Genomic DNA, 19,219 nt, shown 5'->3' with positions numbered 1-19,219 from the left:
GTGGTTTCTTTGTATTTGCATCCTACCTGAGTTACTTGCAGTATATATATAAATGTTTTTTAGGTATTTAATATTTTCATGTCTTCTTTCAGCTAATTGCAGAGAGTTTGACATTTTCCAATGATGTGATGAGTGGAAAACTTACTGCTGCCCAGAAAGAAAATGAATTTGTATACCATGAAAAGGTACCTCCAGTATCATCTCTAGCTGAGGTCAAGGGAGCCTCATTAGTGAAGGGAATTCCTTTCAGTGTGAATGACCCAGAAGTAGCAGGTCAAGACATCTTTAGTAAATTAGTTCCTATGGAGGCTCACCAACATTCTTCTATGTACAGGTAAATTTATTTTTGTTGCTTATGTAATTTAAATTACATCCATCAGATAAGCGGACCTTGATGTAGCCTCTATTGTTCATATTTGAAAATAGCGATCTGGTTTGACTACATGCAATAATAGTAGTATATGAACCTAACTTATAAATTCATAGAGCACCAAAATTAAAGGTTGCATATTTTAATGTACAGATTAATTTTGTCTTAATTCCCATATGTGTTTCAGTGAGGAAAAAGCAAAGCTTTTGAGACGCATCTGTGGTGAAATTCAAGAAAAGAATGAAGAGTTGGAGACTTATTTAGCTTCTATGCAGTTAGATTCATTGTCCCTAGATGACAACTCAGATGCTTTACCTCAGGTAAATGATTATTTTATTAGAGTATAGGGAGGAGTGCAATGTGTTTCTTTTGGTTAGAGAGGCAGTTCTTTAGATCTGAAAGAGATTTTGTGATTGGTCAGTTTTATAGCTGAATATTTGTATGGTAATGTAATTAGTACAAATAAAATAATGTTGGACCAAATATCAGCTGGATTTAAATATTTTCTCATACTGCTTAAATTCTTCCAGGAACTGGTGGAATGCTGTGCAGATCTGAGTGCCAGCAGTGGTGTCCGGAAATTATCGGATATCATGAATAAGATATCCAATTTCTACCATGACATTGATGCCCAACTGAAAACTATACATAGTTTAATTGAGGTAAAAATGTAGCCTCTAGTATGTAAAGTGTTTATTTATTTAGTTATTGTAAAATGCATAGAAAAATATAAGAACTAAATTGTTCATATTCAAAAGGAAAACTAAAAAAAAATATTTACAAAAAAAAAAACTTCTGTTATACTAGCCATGTAAAGTATGACCCATTTACTTTTTATTTATAAGAATAATTGAAGGAAAAAATACAGGTCATTATTTATAAACTAAAAAAATGTGTTTACAAAAACAAAAAAATACTCTATTTATAGTTCATGATAAACTCTGAAATGTTCAACTGAACAGAATCCAGGCTATTTTTTGCAACCACCACAATGCAGTCTTACCCACTTTGCTTGCTTTACCCTCTCGCTTGCAGACTTGGCACTTCTTTTGAAATGTTAAACTTCAAGATTACTTATAAGACATAAAGTTACTTTGTCACTGTCATGTTTTCTGTATTATGTTTTAACTCTTTCTGGTTTTTCGGTGTTTTCTTATTAATATTTTTGTATGTGAACAGTGCTAGGTTAAACATTATTATTAAATATTGTAAAAAAAAATAAGGAACATATTAGAGCTGTAACTTGAAGTGGTTAAGAGAGAAGCAAGATACAGTGAGTGTTATATATTTTTTCCATGATGTCTCCATATGATTTGTTTGCTTGAATTTTGATTATTTGTTTCTGCATAAGAGGAAGTTATAATTATTTACTCATCAAATATATGTATGAAGTACTTGTAATAGAGTTTTTTTTATATTATAAGAGCTTTTCTTTTAATACTAAATGCTTTATTGCCAGGAGGAGGAACACAAGGAAAAAGAGTTTCTAACAATGATGGGTAAAAGGGCACCAAACATGATTCTTGGAGAGATGAAGCGAGAGGCAAACAAGTATAGAGAGGCACATCAGAGTGCACAGGATAATAATACAGCTCTTCATCGGGCCATCACAAATCACATGCCAAATCTACAGACACTATCCAAGCCTCTGGATCAAATAGTGGCCTCAATCCCATCCACTGCTGAAGTAGAAGGTATGTTACTTTCCATGTGTACAAATGTGACTTTGGGTCCCAGGAAACGATTATTTTGGCCATGCATTACCTTTTGGCAATTAATTTTAGATATATGTCTAGAGAAATTATTTTTTCTAGACAGGCAGGCAGTACCATAGATTGTAAGCAGCTAAATCCTAAGCATTTTCAGTTAATCTGTTCTTTAAATATATTGGTTGTAGACCATCATCTAAGTAAAATCCAGTCTTCAGCTAGGCATGTTTTGAGGTAATAAGCACCTCTAATGTTATGAGGATGGTGATTGAATTTTACTTTAGTAGGCAGCCATCTACAACAGTTGTTCTCCAACTTTACGGGCTGCTGTTCTTTTGGCTGCCAGACATATCTTGAGAACACCCTCATCCGTAATGGATGGGTACCATCTAATGTGCATTGCAAGGCATTGGTACCTGAGGCACTTTGTTACATCCCTTTGACCCCAGTGGCTTTTTAGTTTTCTGTAAAAGAAAACTATTGTGTTGGTTTTGTCTGTCCATCTGCCCTCAGATCTTAAAAACTACTGAGACTAGAGGGCAACAAATAGGTATGTTGATCGTCCACCCTCCAGTCATCAAACATTCCACCCTCCAGTCATCAAACATACCAAATTGCAGCCCTCTAGCCTCGGTAGTTTTTATTTTATTTAAGGTTAAAGTTAGCCATAATCGTGCATGTGGCAACAATATAGGACAGGCCACCACCGTTCCGTGCTTAAAGTTTCATGGGCAACTGCTCATACAGCATTATACAGAGGCCACCGAAAGATAGATCTATTATTGGTGGCCTTGATTATACAATGTACAGAAAACTCGATTGCATCGAAGGAACTTCGGCGCATTTTTTACTTGTTTTCAGTGTATTCACTTTTCATTTGTTCCATTTGATCTTGCTCACCTTGTTGAACTTTGCTTTGGTCAGATTTCCACCTTTCATTTAACCCCTATGGAATTGTTTAATTAAAAAGTAACTCATTCTAGTTAGCAGAAATTTGTATCTTTTTGTGTATTGTATTCACTTTTCATCCATGACATTTGATGTCTTCCTACTTGTCTGCCCAACTTGTTTAACTTTGCTTTGCTCCAATTTCCACTGCTCATTTAATCAGTCTATAGTCAGTTAATAAAATATAACTCATCCTGGTTAGCAAAATTCAATATTTTTGGTATTGTTACCCCTAAAAATTTTCAAAACAGAAAACAGTATATGAAGACTGTAACTACATTTAAAGGTCTTGGCCTGGGTTTTTTTAATTTCAGGCCATTCCATAGGAGAGTATTAGTAGTACTTGTTAATGTAATTTTTAGCTGTGTTTATTTTTGTTTCCTAGTATTTTATAATTTCACTGTAGTGGCACATGTTGCTAAGACAACTGCACTTTGCTATATAGTGTAGCACCTCAGTGTAATGAACCTCTGATTGGCAGATTTCACTACTTAACGAGTGCACTTGAGTCTAATAAAAATATGAGAAATATTTCATACTTCTCATATAAATCCAGCAAGTAGGCTAGAGTTGTTGGATGGTGTCTCAAATTTGTTCAAGCAGATAGTAAGTATGCTAGAGGTATCAGATGATGAACTAATGCACATGACTGACACTTTTCTGCTTGAACTTGTGAGCAAGGATCCTTGGTTTCTAGGGTAAGTGACTCATCATGGCCCACTATTAGCACACTAGTTGTTCACTTGATGTCTTGTCTGCCTCATAAAGAATCTATGCCCTGTTATCATCATGATCTTCGAGTGTTTTTACTTATGCAGCTAAAGTTTGTGCTGTTATTTTATCATGTTAAAAAGTTCTTACCACATTGTATGGTATAGTTACATAATGTAATGTGTTTGGAGTACATTGTGGAATTTACTTAAAACGTTTTATTTATTGTAGTATCACTCTTTGTTTATCTTGGTCATATGCCCAGAAATTCTGATCTTTTTGGTCAAAATTTAATTGCATGCATCTGCATCTACAAGCTGTATTTCAGAATAGGCAATTGCAGTACAGTATTGCAGATCATTAATCAGACATGTAAAACAGTTCTTTACGTGGACATTTTTCTGAGTGACTATGCCATGCTTCGTTGTTTCATTGTGCAAGCACATGCTTGAAAATTTATATGGTGACAGCATATAAAGTACTGTAATGGTACATGAAAAGAGAGAGATTTAGAGGAAAGGGATTGACAGAAAGACAGACATCCATATACTGTACCAGTCTGTAATAATTCTTATGGCTAGGCAAGTATTGTATAGAAGTGTCTCTGAACAGGGACATTTAATATGTTTACTGTAATTTGGTGTTGTTTTAGTCTAATTACTATTTAGTAGCACCTGTGCTGTGTTAGTCAAGAAAGTTAAAGGTAAAATTCACGCCAATAAGATGTTCCTGACTTGTGCAGAAAATGTTTATTAGGAGTGAAATTTGACAAACTTAGCTACATAACAAAATAATCTCAGCCTCTTTTAGGTTTTACTGTCCTGCGTATGTAATGTAACACATCATAAAGAATGTGCAGTAAAGTGTAAATTCTTATCTCTGCTACCTCTAACAATTATTTTCAAGCTGTAGGACTATGGATTCCTTCACTGTTTAAATATGCGGATGTGTTTGTGAAAGGAAACAAAATCACTGGTACTGCTGCTTCAGGTGCTTCTGTCATGGCTAGACCAGACAATTGTAGCAGTTTTAGAATTCTGGCTGTGATTGAAGCAAAACTGTAGTGTAATGAACTGAATTTGATGGAAATAAAGTCGCCTGTTGCATAAGGAGTAAGTTATGAAAGCTGCTTATTCTCTCATATTTGTGCCTCAGTATTTGTTACAGTCTAGATGAAAAGGAACTTTAATGCTTTAATACTTTGGCAAATAGGTGGAGAAAAAGATTCTCATTATTTATATGGGAGCTATAACATGAAAATTTTGTAGCATTTTCTCAGTCTTGTTCTTATTACATAACTTTCAAGTACTCTCCCAAGTCCATTCTATAACTATTAAATATAAGTCTCAATATATGTCTTAGTTGTAGGGTATTTTACCTTTATAAAGTAGTAACCAAATTTTAATCTACAGTGCTTTTGGAAAATGGAAATTAGTTGGTTTTAAGTAATTTCTGATACAGTATTTTAAGACAATAATGTTTAAAATTAAAAACTAGTTTGTTTCAGTTTTAAACATTTTATTTATTATTTTGCAGTCATCACCTTATTAGGAATGCTGGTCAAAATTATCTTCACTTACGGAATTGTGAAACTTTGCTGCACTTTCACACCATTGTAGACATCATTACGCTGTACAGTATGTTTTGCTTCTTTTTCAGCTCAAGCAGACCCTGCTGCCAAGCAGGAAGTGAAACGTTTGCTTGGTAAAGTGAGTGAAATGCAAGCCCAGCGTGCCAGGTGGGAAGATCAGCTGAGAAGAGATCTCCATGATGATGATGTCACAAAACAGTTAGTCACAAACCAAGAGGACATGGAAGAATTCTTCAAGAATGAGTTAAAGAAGCATGATAAACTTGTGAGTAATGTTATATCTTAAGTTTGTTGTTATTGTTCAGGAGACACTGCAGGTTCTGAGTGTATCTTTTACTGTAGTAAAGATCATTAAACTTAAATTTAAGCAATCTTGAATGTCAAAAGCATCCTACATTGCATTGTGGTAGTATTTAGTTCAGAATTGAGCTAGGACTCCATTTCCTACCTCTACTTTGGAGTAGACCTGATTATATTAATATTCAAGCAGTGTTACGGTTGTCCAGTACATAATTGTTGAATGTTGCGTATGCTTTGGTTTGTGAATAATGTATGCTATAACATTTGTTCCTACAGGGTTACAAACCTATTTCCTTTCATATATGGGGTATACTTTCCTGCACATGCGCTGGACTGGCCCATGTACTAGCCAACAAGGGTGATACCCACGGAGGTGGGGGTAACAGAAATTTGCCCCTTCACACCAACTCTCTCCATTGTCCTTGTGGCTGTGATTGTATCTAGTTACTCATATCCTCTCCCGTTTTGTGCCTGTTCATGTTTTATGTCTTCATTTCACTTTCCAGTGTTTCCTACACTTGTTTTTAGTGAAGTGTAGCTTTGTGTGTATTTTGTGTGATTTTTGAGGGTTTGGTGTTACTTTGTTTTTTGTGCTTACATGGAGAGTCAACAAGACAAGTGGCACCTTGGAGGCTGTGATAGGTCTTGTAACCATTTATGCTCCTGTGGCACAGTTTATTTGAATTCTTTTTGTATTTCTGGCAGGGGGAAAGAGTGTTCTTGTGCTTCTCCCTGCCTTAAATGTTTCATGGTCGTCTTCTCACTGGGAAGCATTTTGAGAGATGGCAGAAGCAAGCAAAGAAGTATTCTTCTTCTAGCCATACCCCTACACTGGAAGTGATGCCTGGTCCTTCTAGAACTTTCCATTCCCCATTCACCTCCTCCCCCTCCTCCTCTTCCCCTTAGGGAAGGGCGGAAGAGCGTATTTAAGACTAGTCTGCTCCTGTCTTGCCTCTCAGTGAGCATTTGGGCTTACATAAAATCGAGGCTGCTCGGCTCATTTACCTGTTGCATGGATTGTCCCCCTCTCTCTGAGACCCACTTAGTGTGGGTTTGCTTGGCTCGGTCACTAGTTGCATGCCTGATCTCCAGATTGGGTTTAATGCTAGCTTTTGGGGTATTCTGCTCTCTTGGTTCTTTTGTGGTCGGACAACCATTTTTTAATAAGGAAGCACTGTGAGTCTTCTCACCATTACTCCTCTGGGTTGCACAGAGGGGTTTGCTCATCCCATTCGGTGCAGGTTTGCATGGCCTGTTTGCTAGCCATGTCCCTGGTAGTGTGGATTGGGCTTACCACAACTCTTTGGGGTTGTAAAGAGAGGGTTTGTGTGACCCATCCAGGGTGGGTTAGCACGACCCATACACTAATCACTTACCTGGTCTGCAGATGGGTTTACAGCTATCTTCACCTCTCAGTCCATCCATGGTTAGACAATTAATTGTGGTGGTCAGGTGAGCAGACCATCTCTCCTACTGCAACTCCTCGGGGTTCATGGAGAGGATTTGCGCAGTCCACTCGTGTGGTTTAGTGCGACCTGTTTGCCAGTTGTGTACCTGGTCTCTGGACCAGATTTACTGCTAACACCAGGATGTGTGGTCCTCTTGGTCTTCTATGGTGGAAAGAGCTTGGTGGACAGGTGTGCAGTGCAACTCTGCACACCATGACACCTCGGGGGGAGATGGAGAGAGCTTTGCATGACCTGCTTAGTAGTTCACTAGTTGTGTACCCGATCTCAGATTGGTTTTACACTGGCAATTGGGAAAGTCCTCATTCCCAGCCATCTGCAGGGGGTTTATAGGGTGAACCTGCATAGTTTCCACGCTGGAGATATTCACACTTTTTGGAGCATAAGAGAAGGAGCAGAAAGCACCACTCCTTCCTGTTTTCCCTCTGACACTTTGCCTTGCCCCACTATTTGTACACTAAAGACTGGAATGCCGTGTCCCCCGCATCATCGCCCTGTTTCCCTGCTTGTTTCTACTATGGCCTCTCTTCAGCAACACCTTAGGAAGTAGTCATCATTTGACCCATCCAACACCAGGTCACTGATAGAGGAACCAAGACTGGGAGCAGAAGGCAACTATCTCTCATGTCACTGCCAATCTAACCCCCATGACTTCTCCTGACCTTGACCATTGTTTTCAAGAGGCCATTGTGTTCATTTGTGAGCTCAGTGGTCTCAGGAGGCAACCTCTGCTTCACCTTTACCCTCAGTGTCTTTTCCTTCATTAATTCATAAATTCATTTACCTTAAATTTATTTTCTCTTCATTAAAGCGCTGAATGGCTTTCTTGGTCCCAGTGCCTGGGCTTTTGCCCTAAATATCATACATCCATCCATCCATCCAGAGGTGAAACCATGAGTAATGCTACCTTGGTCAGAGCATTACCACATAGTTATGGTCGAGGTGAACTCGTTGATCTGCAGGTCATTGCAACCAGCAGGTCAGGAAAGCTACTCCCCCTCCACCTTTGGCCAGACAGTGGGAGCATTGCATGCCTGAAGATGCATGTGACTCACCTGTCCATTTTGACAGTGCACTGTTCCACTTCACCAATGTGTGCATAGTGTGTCTTTGGATAAATTGCGACAACAGGGCCTCATGTTTAATTGCACAAGGCCAGACGTTGGTTTCAGGGGTTAAGATCCTCACCTTCATTGTTCATCAGGCCTCAGATTTATGGGCTGATGCCATCCTTTGTAGTTGGGATGCCATACTAACATTAATGTCTATGTTGGTGCCTCTTGAGCAAAGGTAGAGGCAGAAGGAAACTTCAGCGGTAGAAACCTTGACAGGACCCTACCCTGATTTCACCAGTAAAGGGCAGGTATATGTCTTGGCCCTTTTACCCTGCTTTCCAAGGTCAATCCAAAAGAGGGGCAGGGACAAGAAAAAAAGGAGGTTCATTGAGATTGGCACTCCCCCTTCCTCTGCTGCCACAGGGGGAGGTTGCTGCTCTTGCTGTTGGATGGTGTGGCAGCATCAGGGAGGAGAGGAGTGGGTAGTTTCAGTTCTGAAGGATGGTTACAGACTCCCCTTTAAGGACTGTTGACCTCATCTCTCTCCAGTTACAATCTCATACCTGATACACTAACTGAACTCAACCAAAGCCCAAGCTATGTGGGAGGAAGCCAAGTCCATGCTCCAGAAGGGAGCAATTGATAATGACCAATACCATTCCCCAGGCTTTCACAGCCACCTTTTTCTTGTAGAAAACCTCCTTCATGATGAAGACCGCTTGCTCAGTGTTGGGGTCTGTCAGAGATGGAGACTGTATGATCTTGATTGACTTTCATAGCAATTACTTATTTATTTCGATTTCCCACAGTTTAAGGAATTATCTTTGATTCTTGTGCCAAAGGAAGGTCTTATAGTTCAAGGTGTTCTGCTTTGGTCTGCTCCTCAAGATGGACCCAATTCAAGGGAATCCTTCTCATGCATTACCTGGGCAACTGGCTGATTCTGGCTTCCATGGAGGCAGCGCTACTTTGAGACAAGTAACGTCTTGTGTCTCTTTGCCAGAATCTTGGGATTGTTGTCAACTGGCATCAATTCAGTTTGGTGCCCAAACAGACAGTCAGATATTCTAGGCACAATTCTGAACACCAGGAAAGTTCAGGCCATCTCTGTGCCCCACTGGATGGACAGCCTCAAGGAAGTGGCAGGAGGCTTTCTATGGAAAAATAAACAATCAGCTCAACAATGACAAGTGATCTTGGGTCACCTCACGTATCTGGAGAAACTACAGTCACCACCCTACTTATGAACATTCATGTTACGAACATACAGAGATAAGAACAGAGAGGGTCACAAGTTAGAATTGTGTTCAGAGCACTCCCCTTTGCCACCTGTAAGCTCAAATTTTGCTCTGCGCACCTATTCTGCTTAGTAAGAGTTTTTGCAAAGAACAGAAGAACACAAGAAAGAAAAGGAACTTGTTCCTTGAATCCCTTCCCTGTTTTTCCCAAGTATTCTCACAATTAACTACCATGTATTCATCTTACAGTCACAAGAATACTCGTTCCTACTCTTAATATATTCATAATTTCTGTCATCCTGATTTAACTTGTTCTTTGATGGATTCCCATTTTCTATATTTCCTATCCCTGTAGGAAACATTAAGCATGTATTTTTGTTAATAGATGGTGGTGTGCATAGTTTACTTTATGAACTTTCAATGTCAGACACTGCTCCTGCGAAATTCTCTCCAAGTTCATAACTTTCAAAGCATGGAAAAAATTAAATTTTGAATATTGCATGAATCTAATTTTATTTTCTTCTTTTCACCTTTCTAACATCCAAAGTAATTCTTTATAATACTGCATGAATTAAAAATACAGTGAAAATAGTATAATCTATGACACCTGAGTTAACTCAGGAATGTAAACATCAACAAAAATTATGCACTACATATTGAAAACCAACTTATGAACAATTCAGAATACGAACAGCTGCCCAGAACATAACTCGTTTGTAAGTTGGGTAGTGACTGTAGTTCTGAATGGAAGGTCTCACTTACGTTCCCTCTGATGGCAGTTGAAAAGACATGGATATTTCTTGGACAACTGCTTTATCATTTGGTTTATGTAAACTTGGAAGTTTGGGAGGATGTAGCTTGGTGGTTGTTTTTCTGAAGTCTCCAGAGGGGGATCTCTACCGTTGTTTCCCACAGACCCACTTCTCTTCTCGGACGCCTTTCAAAAAGGTTGGGGAGCTCATCAGGGAGGAGAGCTCACTTTAGGGACATGGACACTGAGCCTAAAGACCTTGCACATCAACAGTTTAGAGATGATGACAATATGGCTGGCACTGCAGACCTTCATACATTGTCTGCAGGGCCATTCGGTGGTGATCATGAGTGACAACACCACTGTAGTAGCCTACATAAACAAACAAGGGGGAATGGTCTCCCCGATATGTGCCTTTTGACAATAGAGATTTCAGCCTGATAGAATTGAAAGCCCTGTATATTCCCAGGAAAAAGAACATTATCACTGACCAATTGAGTCAATGGGTTCAAGTCATTGGGACAAAGTGGTCTCAGCATCAAGGTGGTAGCGGACAGTCTGCTCATGGTGTGGGGATGTCTGATGATCAACCCATTTGCCACCAGGTTAAAAACAAACTTCCCATTTTCTGGTCCCCAGTTTTGGATCTGTGGGCAGCGATGCAAGGTAAGTTTCAACATCTGTGGGACAACATACATCCCTACTGTTCAATCTCCTTAGGGAAATTCTGAAATGGCTGTTTGTCACACTGAATCTTCACACTGCTGATGGCTTCCCCATGGCCTCGTGTTGAGTGGTGTGCTGATCTATTGTGTCTCTCATAGACATTCTGAGTTCTTCCCCCATGACCCACTCTTATCGCACAACCATACATTTGCAGGTACCATCAAGCATTGCAATTGCTTCAGCTTCATAGGTAGAGGTTATCCAGAATTTCTTGCAAAAGAAAGGCTTTTCTCAAAGAAGAGCAAAAGAAATGCCTGGCTTCCTCCTCCCCTCGTCAGTGAATGTTTACCGTAGAAAATTGGCCATCATAAATGGGGTTGGTTACTTTCCTGTCAGTGCCTCCTCAACGTGTAGCAGCCTTCCTTGTTTTTCTTCACCAAGATAAAGGGCTATCAGTCTTTGCAGTTATAGCTTATGAGTTGGCCTGCACCCAGTTCTTCCAGTTACAAGGTACTGTATAGACCTTTCGACCTCTTTGGAAATACCTTGGCTAGTAAGGAGCTTTGAACAGTCCTGCCCTCCAAGAGACAAAACCAACTGAGTGGGACCAAATGTTGGTCCTATGGAGTTTGAGGACTGCCCCATACAAGCCTTTGTCCCGGGGATCAGACAGAGATTTAAGTTTGAAAGTGGTTCTCCTTTTTGCCCTTCCATTGGCCAAGAGAGTAGGGAAGTTGTACAGCCTATCTTACCTAGTTCATCTTACTTTAGGGTGGAGATCAGTCTCCTCATTTGACCCAGAGTTTGTGACCAAAGCTGAAAGCCCATCAATTCAGGATTTGAGATTTACTCTTTCGATTCCTTTCCTTAGGGAATTTTTTAGCGAGGAACCAGAAGAGATGTTACTATGCCGAGTTCGCACCCGTAAATATTATCTTACAAGGGTGAGACCTTTCCATCCAGAGTGCTGACATCTTTTAGTGTGCATAGGGAAATGTAAGGAGGTGGTATTGTGGAACAGTATCCCCTTCTGGTTAGGAGGAGTCATTTCCGCAGTGTATGAGGATGGACCCCCACCCATGTGCTCGTGATATTAGAGGCGTTGGACGTTAACTGGAATTATGTAAAATCTTCTCGGTCTAACAGGCAATGAGGGTTGTGGCCCACCGTCGTCAGACCATCACCACCCTCATTCTACCTGAGGAATATCACCCACTGGCCCTCAAGTATGTTTTCTTTAGGGAATCATATATATTATGCCCTATTAACAAGGTAAGATAGGGTCATAACCTCCTTCCACATGTTTTACGAACAATGTCGTATCATCTTATATCTCAAAGATTCTCTGGCAAGAACTGGGTCAGCACACACACACACACACACACACACACACACACACACACACACACACACACACACACACACACACACACTCTCTCTCTCTCTCTCTCTCTCTCTCTCTCTCTCTCTCTCTCTCTCTCTCTCTCTCATCCATGTCACTAACTGGACAGCAAACACTTCACTACCAAAAAATATAATTTATTCAGTAATGTAAAATGACAAGTGGTTCGAATTGAAATGAAAATAAAATGGGAATATCTACGACCCAGAATTGCTAGCCCAATTAACCAAGTAAGGAACATAACTTAGTGCTATCAGTGTCAGTTAAATCTTTGCAACTTAAAAAAATCAAAATAAGTTAAATGACAAAAGTGGTTCAATACATCTGAGGAAACGGGAAAAGCACAACTTTTAAAAATGCACATAGAAAAAAATAAAATGGGATGTTTTCGTTACCAACCCCAAAGAAATGTACACAATTAGCCCAGACTCTGTTATGCCAAGTAAGGACACCGCTTACTGGAACCATAACTGTGGTAGTGTGGATGTTGTGTTGTTGTCAGTGTCAAGTTACCAATCTACTAAATCTTTACAACAGTGGAAATGTCTGTTTCAAATAGGTGTTTAGTGATTGGTGATGATGACCGAAAGTCGAGTCAGGTGTACTCTCTCCAATCTTAGCTGTGTTTCTGTACTCTTATGTTGGGTGGGGGTGCCTAGTATTCCCTCCATTTATATTGCTTTTTGTTTTTTGTGTATTCAATACATCTGAGGAAACTGTGTGTTGGAAAAGTAACAATGGGCTGTTTGTGTTGTTTTTTAAAAATAGGCAGTGTTGCCTGATGGTAGTAAGTGTTCTATTGGTGTGGAAAAATAAATGTTTTGTATGTTTTGTGTGTTGGATATGGCAGGGTGCCAGGCTGGGCACGTAGTTTATTATACCAACTGTGAAAAGAAATGTTGTGCCTGTTAGTGATCTTAAACATGGTAAAATCATCAATAAAAATCAAGGAGACATAGCAGATAAAAATAAATCAGTAAAATAGATTAGTATATGTTAAACCAAGTTAATTACAGTAAACCCCCCGGATTTGCGTTCTCATGATTCGCGGACTCACATATTCATGGATTTCTCTTGGGAACGTATCTACCGATTATTTGGGGAAAATTCGCCAATTCGAGATATTTTTTCACTGAGAAATATTCACTAAATACTGTATTTTCATCTCATTTTCATGACTAAATGCACTTTTTGTGATAAAACTATTAAAATACTCAGGTAATGCTCGAGTTACGATAATTCACCTTACGATAATTCGATTTTGCAATGGGGTAAGCAATTAATACCGATACTGTACCACAATATTATATGTAAAATATTTTTAAATTTCGCGCTGGCTCAGGCAGCAGCGTTATCAGGGAGTGAGAGAGACCAAATTACAATAGACAACTTTTCCTCCATCTCTTTACCTCATCTTCTAGTTAAAAAAGTAGAAGAGAATGATAAAAGTACTGTTAGCAACATTATACTGTTGCATAAATGCGTGCAGTCATAAACAACCGACCAAGAAACTGTTGTTTTGCTTATAACCGAATCGGATAACAAAAGCCTTTTACCTGGTATTTTGACCATCGTACGGTCATAAACAATTACCGTACGTTATGGCACAATTGACATTAAGTAGAATAGGACCGATATATTTTTACATTATACCCTTATTCGGTATGGATAAAAGATCGGCAAGGAAATATACAGCTAAATTCAAGCTGCAAGTTGTAGCTGAAGCTGAGAAAACAATGTTCAGGCTGCTGATGACTCTACTGTAAATTATCGTGCATCGGCAACATGGATTAAACTCGATCATAATTAAAATGGGAGAGAAAGTATTTTAATCAAAACTACTGTGCATGAAAGAACACATTGCTGTTATTTTTACTCTGATAAACGATAAATACGTAAAGCTTGTATTATGATGAAATCAAGTGAAAATAGCCAACGGAATCTTGAATTTTTTTTACACAAAAACGCCCCCAAACGGCCATCGTCATCTACTAACGAAAATAATAGATGAATTAATTTCACAACGAGACGTATTTTAGCCATATTTCGACCTAAAAACACTTCATATAATAAAAAATAACCAGAGATACATTTATGCTAACTAGAAGCAAGAAAAGCGCTCAGAACTAAGTTAAATGCAGCGAAATAAACGCCACGTAAACATTTCCAAACCAAAACATTGATCCCTATGATCACAATTTATAATACAAAAGCAATATAAGAATATACAATATTATTGGATAAAGTGTATTAAGGCATAACATTTTAAAAGATCCATGGAAAAGATGCATATTCGTTATGTTGACGTTTGTATAATACAATATGTGAATATAGAGGAGAGTATAATGTAGGTTACGCTACCGTGTATGTAAACAATATACCATAGTGTAGGCTAAGCTAAATCTTGTTTGTTATTCAATTTCTCTTTGTATTGAATTATCATAAGTCACTTTGCATGAACCTCCAGAATTAGCTGATATTAATAATTACTATACCGTGTATGTAAAGAGTATATTTTATTGTGTAGGCTAGGCTACCATATATGTATACAGTACAAGGCACCGAATACCCTAGTGTATGCTAGGTTATGTTTGAGATACGTTTTGGTATTTCTTACGTTTTTTCCAACAAACGATGGTTTTTTTTGGAACCTAACCCCATCGTAAGTAGGATAATACCTGTATAAGCATTTTTAGTTTGTTATGTGTGTGTTTGAACTATCAAAATAGGCAGTTCTAAGTGTTTTTAGGAGGGTTCTAAGTATTCACGGGTTTTAGCTATTCGCGGGGGGGTGTGGTACGCATCCCCCGTGAGTATGGGGGGTTTACTGTAAACCCATTCGGGTATTCTTGAACATAAAGTCCCAGCTCACCTCACAGGCAGCCACAAAATCTTCCAAAAAATCAGATCTGAGCACAAAGAGATCTAACTCTGAAATGTCTAACCTGTACTTAAATTGGTAAGTTCATGCTTAGTGTGACATGCCCATGAAAGCGAACTAGTGAACGCACTTGCTGGATCTTGACGACTTCCTGGCGACATAACCAGCACATCGCCCAATGTACGATGTCCCTTGTCTCTGTGGGAAGCCATACTGACGCTAGGCCTTTGTCAGCACAGACTCACTGAATTGTAGGTGCAGCTTCAGTTTACCTTTGCCCAGAGTGTCTCCAAGCAAACTGCTTAACCCCCCCAAAAGAAACAACACTATAATATATCAATATCCTTCAGCGTTTCATATATGATAAGCCCTTTTACATGGTAGGATAAGAGGTTTGTGCTTATGAAACAAAATTATTGAGATTAGAATGTTTTAGAAAATGAAGTATCAGAATACTTATACTTTCCTGATGTATTTATGAATTTACCATGTTCAATTTATATTATATTTAAGGAATAATTTATAATTCATAATTTTTTCTTGTTCAGGTAATTCCTCTTCAGCAAAACATGGCTGCTCAGAATAACATACTTCAAGCGCTGTCAGAAGCCAATGCTGCTTATGCCACAACTCGTCGTCTTACTAATCAGATTCAGGCGCAGCGAACAGAAGTGATATCTTCACTTTTGGCTTCTTATGATGCTTATCTTAATATTTTAAAGAAAGCTGAGGATGCTCAGGAATTTTATCACAAGTTAGAGGGTCAAGTTAACAAACTTTCAGCCCGGGTAAAGTCAGTGTGTCGTGTACAAGATGAAGAACGAGAAGAAGTCCTTTCAGCAAACGTTAAGAAGTTCACTGGAGGTGCAGCTTTACCCAAAGTTCCTGGTGCACCCATGTTATCATCTGGTCAGCCCTCTGCTATGGACCCAACTAGTTCCAGCAGCACAAGCGGACCCAAATTAAAAGACTTCTTACAGCATATGAAAGGTGGTGGTGGTGCTAGTGTTGCAGGTGCTATTTCATCAGGTGTTATGCCTGCTAGCAGTAACACTCCATCTCAGATGGGAATGTCTGGTTATGGCTATACGGATCCAAGTGCACCATATGCTAGTAATATGCGACCTGCTCCGTTAGGTTCAGAACAAGGAGATGCTTTTGCCTCTTGTGCTGGTCAGTTGCCTGGAGCTTATTCATCAGGCTATGGAAGTCAGACTGGGGCTTACCAACCATCTGCACCTTCTCCAGCTCCATCCCCAGCACCACAGGGCTCAGGTTCTCCTCACAAGGTACCTATTTCAGGTGGTCCATACGGTGCATCCCCACATTACTATGCATCACAACAAATGGGTTCTACAGCATACCCAGCTGTTACAACAGCTGCCAGACCTGCAAGCACCACCCATCCTTCAACAGTAGCTGCCACTGCTCCAAGCACTACTACATCACCATCTTATCCTTCAGTTTCAGCCCCTGTTAGTCAACCTTCAAGTCAGTACGGTGCACATCACCCCTATTATGGTTATCAGGCATCTTCTCATACAACATCAACCTTATCTAGTAACAATAATTCCCAGCTTAAGTTACCACTAGGTTCCCCAAGTCATAGTGCTGGAACCACAGGACAACAGAACCCTTATCAACTGCATTATAATTATGGATCAATAACTTCTCCAGTAGCTTCAAGTGGTGCAGGTGGAGCTCAGTCATCTTCATCAGGAGACACAAGTAATTTATCCCAAGGATATTATAATTACTATCAACAGGTATCTACTGCTAGCAGTGTTGTCAGTAATATTCCCACAACTCTGGCGAGCACAAGTTCTACCACACAGGTTGCTGTAACTCACCCAAGTTATCCATCATCTGCAACATCCACAAGTAGCCTTAGTAACACTCAATATTCATACCAGTATCCACAAACTCAGGTTGCAACTACTCCTGTTACTACTGTTAGTCAAGCAGCAACCAGTATGACAGAATACACCAGTCAGAATGCTGAAGGGTATTTGGGGCAACCTGGATATGCAAATACAGCAGGATCATTCTATTCTTCAAATACTCCAACTACACAGCCTGGTTATTCAAATCCATTAGCACCTGGGTATTCTGGATCCTACACAAATCAGACCTTGGGTACCTACAATGGAGTTACTTACCAGGCACAGCCTTCCACAACAACTCCCCAGGCTACAGGAGCTGCAACCTCTAAGTCATCAGTTTATCATCCATTATCAACAACTGGACAATGGAATGCATATAGTGGATACTCTCCTAGTAGTATTACATCATATACCAACAGTCAAGCAGGCACAGCAGGAACAAAGACGAGTCAAATGGGTGGAACTAATGGGACCAATTACTTATATCCATATAGCCATACATCATCTGTCGCCACTACTACCAATACAGCAACATCAGCTGGCAGTGGTACTGTTCCTTCTCAGGGAGTCTACTCCTCTACAGGGGCCCAAGGTCAGGCTGGCGTCCAATACCACCAAGGAACACAGTATAATCAGAGTTATACACAGCAGCAACAATGGGCTCAATACAGAACTCCACAGGCATATCAGCAGCCACAGATGGGTGGTAGCCAACCTCAGCAGCAACATCCTCAGCAATTACCACAGGCTCACCCACAGCCACAACAACTGCAGCAGCCATCACAACAGCCTCAGCAGCAACCTCAACACCCACCACAGCAGATTCACCAACGGCAACCTCAGCTTCCACCACAACAACCTCAACAACAACCACAGCAGCAAGTTCAGCAGCCTTATACTCAGCAGCCCCAACAGCAAAAGCCACAGCAACCACAGCAGTCTACTGGTATCTCAAATCTGGACCTGCTTTCCGGTATCGAGTTAACATCTCCTCCAGGCTCACAGTGGTCACCTTTAACTCCTCAGCCTGCAAGTGGTGGAGGGAGACCCTCGTCAGATGCTAGTAGTAGTGCTGGGGGAGAAGCTAGCCCAGCTTTACCTGCACATTCTGGCACTGCCCCTGATGTGACTTCTACAGCAGCCTCTTCAAACCAGTTGCCGTGTAATATTGGGAACAACCTACCCAATGTTGTATCTAGTGTAAGTTTGTTGGATTAACTTTTCTATTGAATAGTACTAGTTTTTACTTAGATATAAGAGCATGGATTTAGATGCTTGTGCAGAATAATTGGCATTTCATGTGTATCTGCACTGTAGTAACAGATAATTTGTTGATACTGTACTAAGTAATTATTTGATACTCTATGATAAACACACTTGGAAGCCTTTTATTATTTGGTTTAGAAAATGGTCAGTTTTTTTTATAGACAGAAGTCTTGATGGTGTATGGTATCTTGAAGGTTATCTCTTACAAAATGGTTTCTAATGTTAAGATTGCAAGTAGAAGTTTAATGAATTGGCTTTGTTGTGTACAGTACAGTGTATGATGATTGATGTTGACCTTGAATGAAATTTTATAGATGTTGAAAGTTCAAAGAGATTTACTAATAAAAACTGTGAGAAGCCTATGAGAAATGCCATAAGATTTCTGCTTTCTTATTTCATGTAAAATCAGTTTTGGTACACCACTTTGTAAGGGAGAGAATTTTTTTCAGTGTAAAAGATATAAGGCATGTTTGCTTCATGACTGAATGAAAGGAGTTGTGTGTACGTAGTATGTATGCTGAAGTAGTTCAGTAGATAATGTACAGTACTGTAATAGAAATCTGATCTGACTTAATCATGTTATCTATGGTTGCATATAGTTTTAACACTGATAATGACTAGTGTAACTCTATCTAGTTATTCTCATCTATTTCATATAATCCTATTTTAAAGCTTTATCTAAATTTTTTGAATAATGGTATAATATTGTGCTTTTAAAATATTTACATACTCACATTATCAGTATATATAGTATAATCATCTTCCATAAACTGTCTCTCTTGATGTGTTTCCTTCACTGTTTTGAATGTAAAAACTCAGAGGTAATTCTTAGTTATATAATACATTTTGAGTCTTTAAATGTATTTAGTAAACTGGATTTGGTTTTGCCTCATTTTTAATGTTATTTTAAAATATGATTAGCATTGTTGTGGCAATAAAGCTAGAAATAGGTAATTTTTAGGGTTTGGTTAGCATTTTTGGT

The 19,219-nt window shown here is 39.3% G+C and overlaps 1 protein-coding gene across 2 annotated transcripts in view; it reads left to right on the top strand.

Moving 5' to 3' along the window:
- mop (myopic) overlaps nt 1-19,219 on the top strand; it is a 166,960-nt gene that overhangs the window by 45,563 nt on the left and 102,178 nt on the right. For both annotated transcript variants that reach the window (XM_067104451.1, XM_067104450.1), the window contains exons 7-12: nt 93-334; nt 558-690; nt 901-1,032; nt 1,830-2,064; nt 5,398-5,594; nt 15,637-18,171. In XM_067104451.1, the coding sequence (XP_066960552.1) occupies nt 93-334; nt 558-690; nt 901-1,032; nt 1,830-2,064; nt 5,398-5,594; nt 15,637-18,171 (3,474 nt within the window). The remainder of the gene's footprint in view (nt 1-92; nt 335-557; nt 691-900; nt 1,033-1,829; nt 2,065-5,397; nt 5,595-15,636; nt 18,172-19,219) is intronic.

Source organism: Macrobrachium rosenbergii, chromosome 5, assembly GCF_040412425.1.
Source record: "Macrobrachium rosenbergii isolate ZJJX-2024 chromosome 5, ASM4041242v1, whole genome shotgun sequence".
NCBI classification, from domain to species: domain Eukaryota; kingdom Metazoa; phylum Arthropoda; class Malacostraca; order Decapoda; family Palaemonidae; genus Macrobrachium; species Macrobrachium rosenbergii.
Note: the sequence above shows the minus strand (reverse complement) of the source record. Positions and strands in the feature narration are given on the sequence as shown.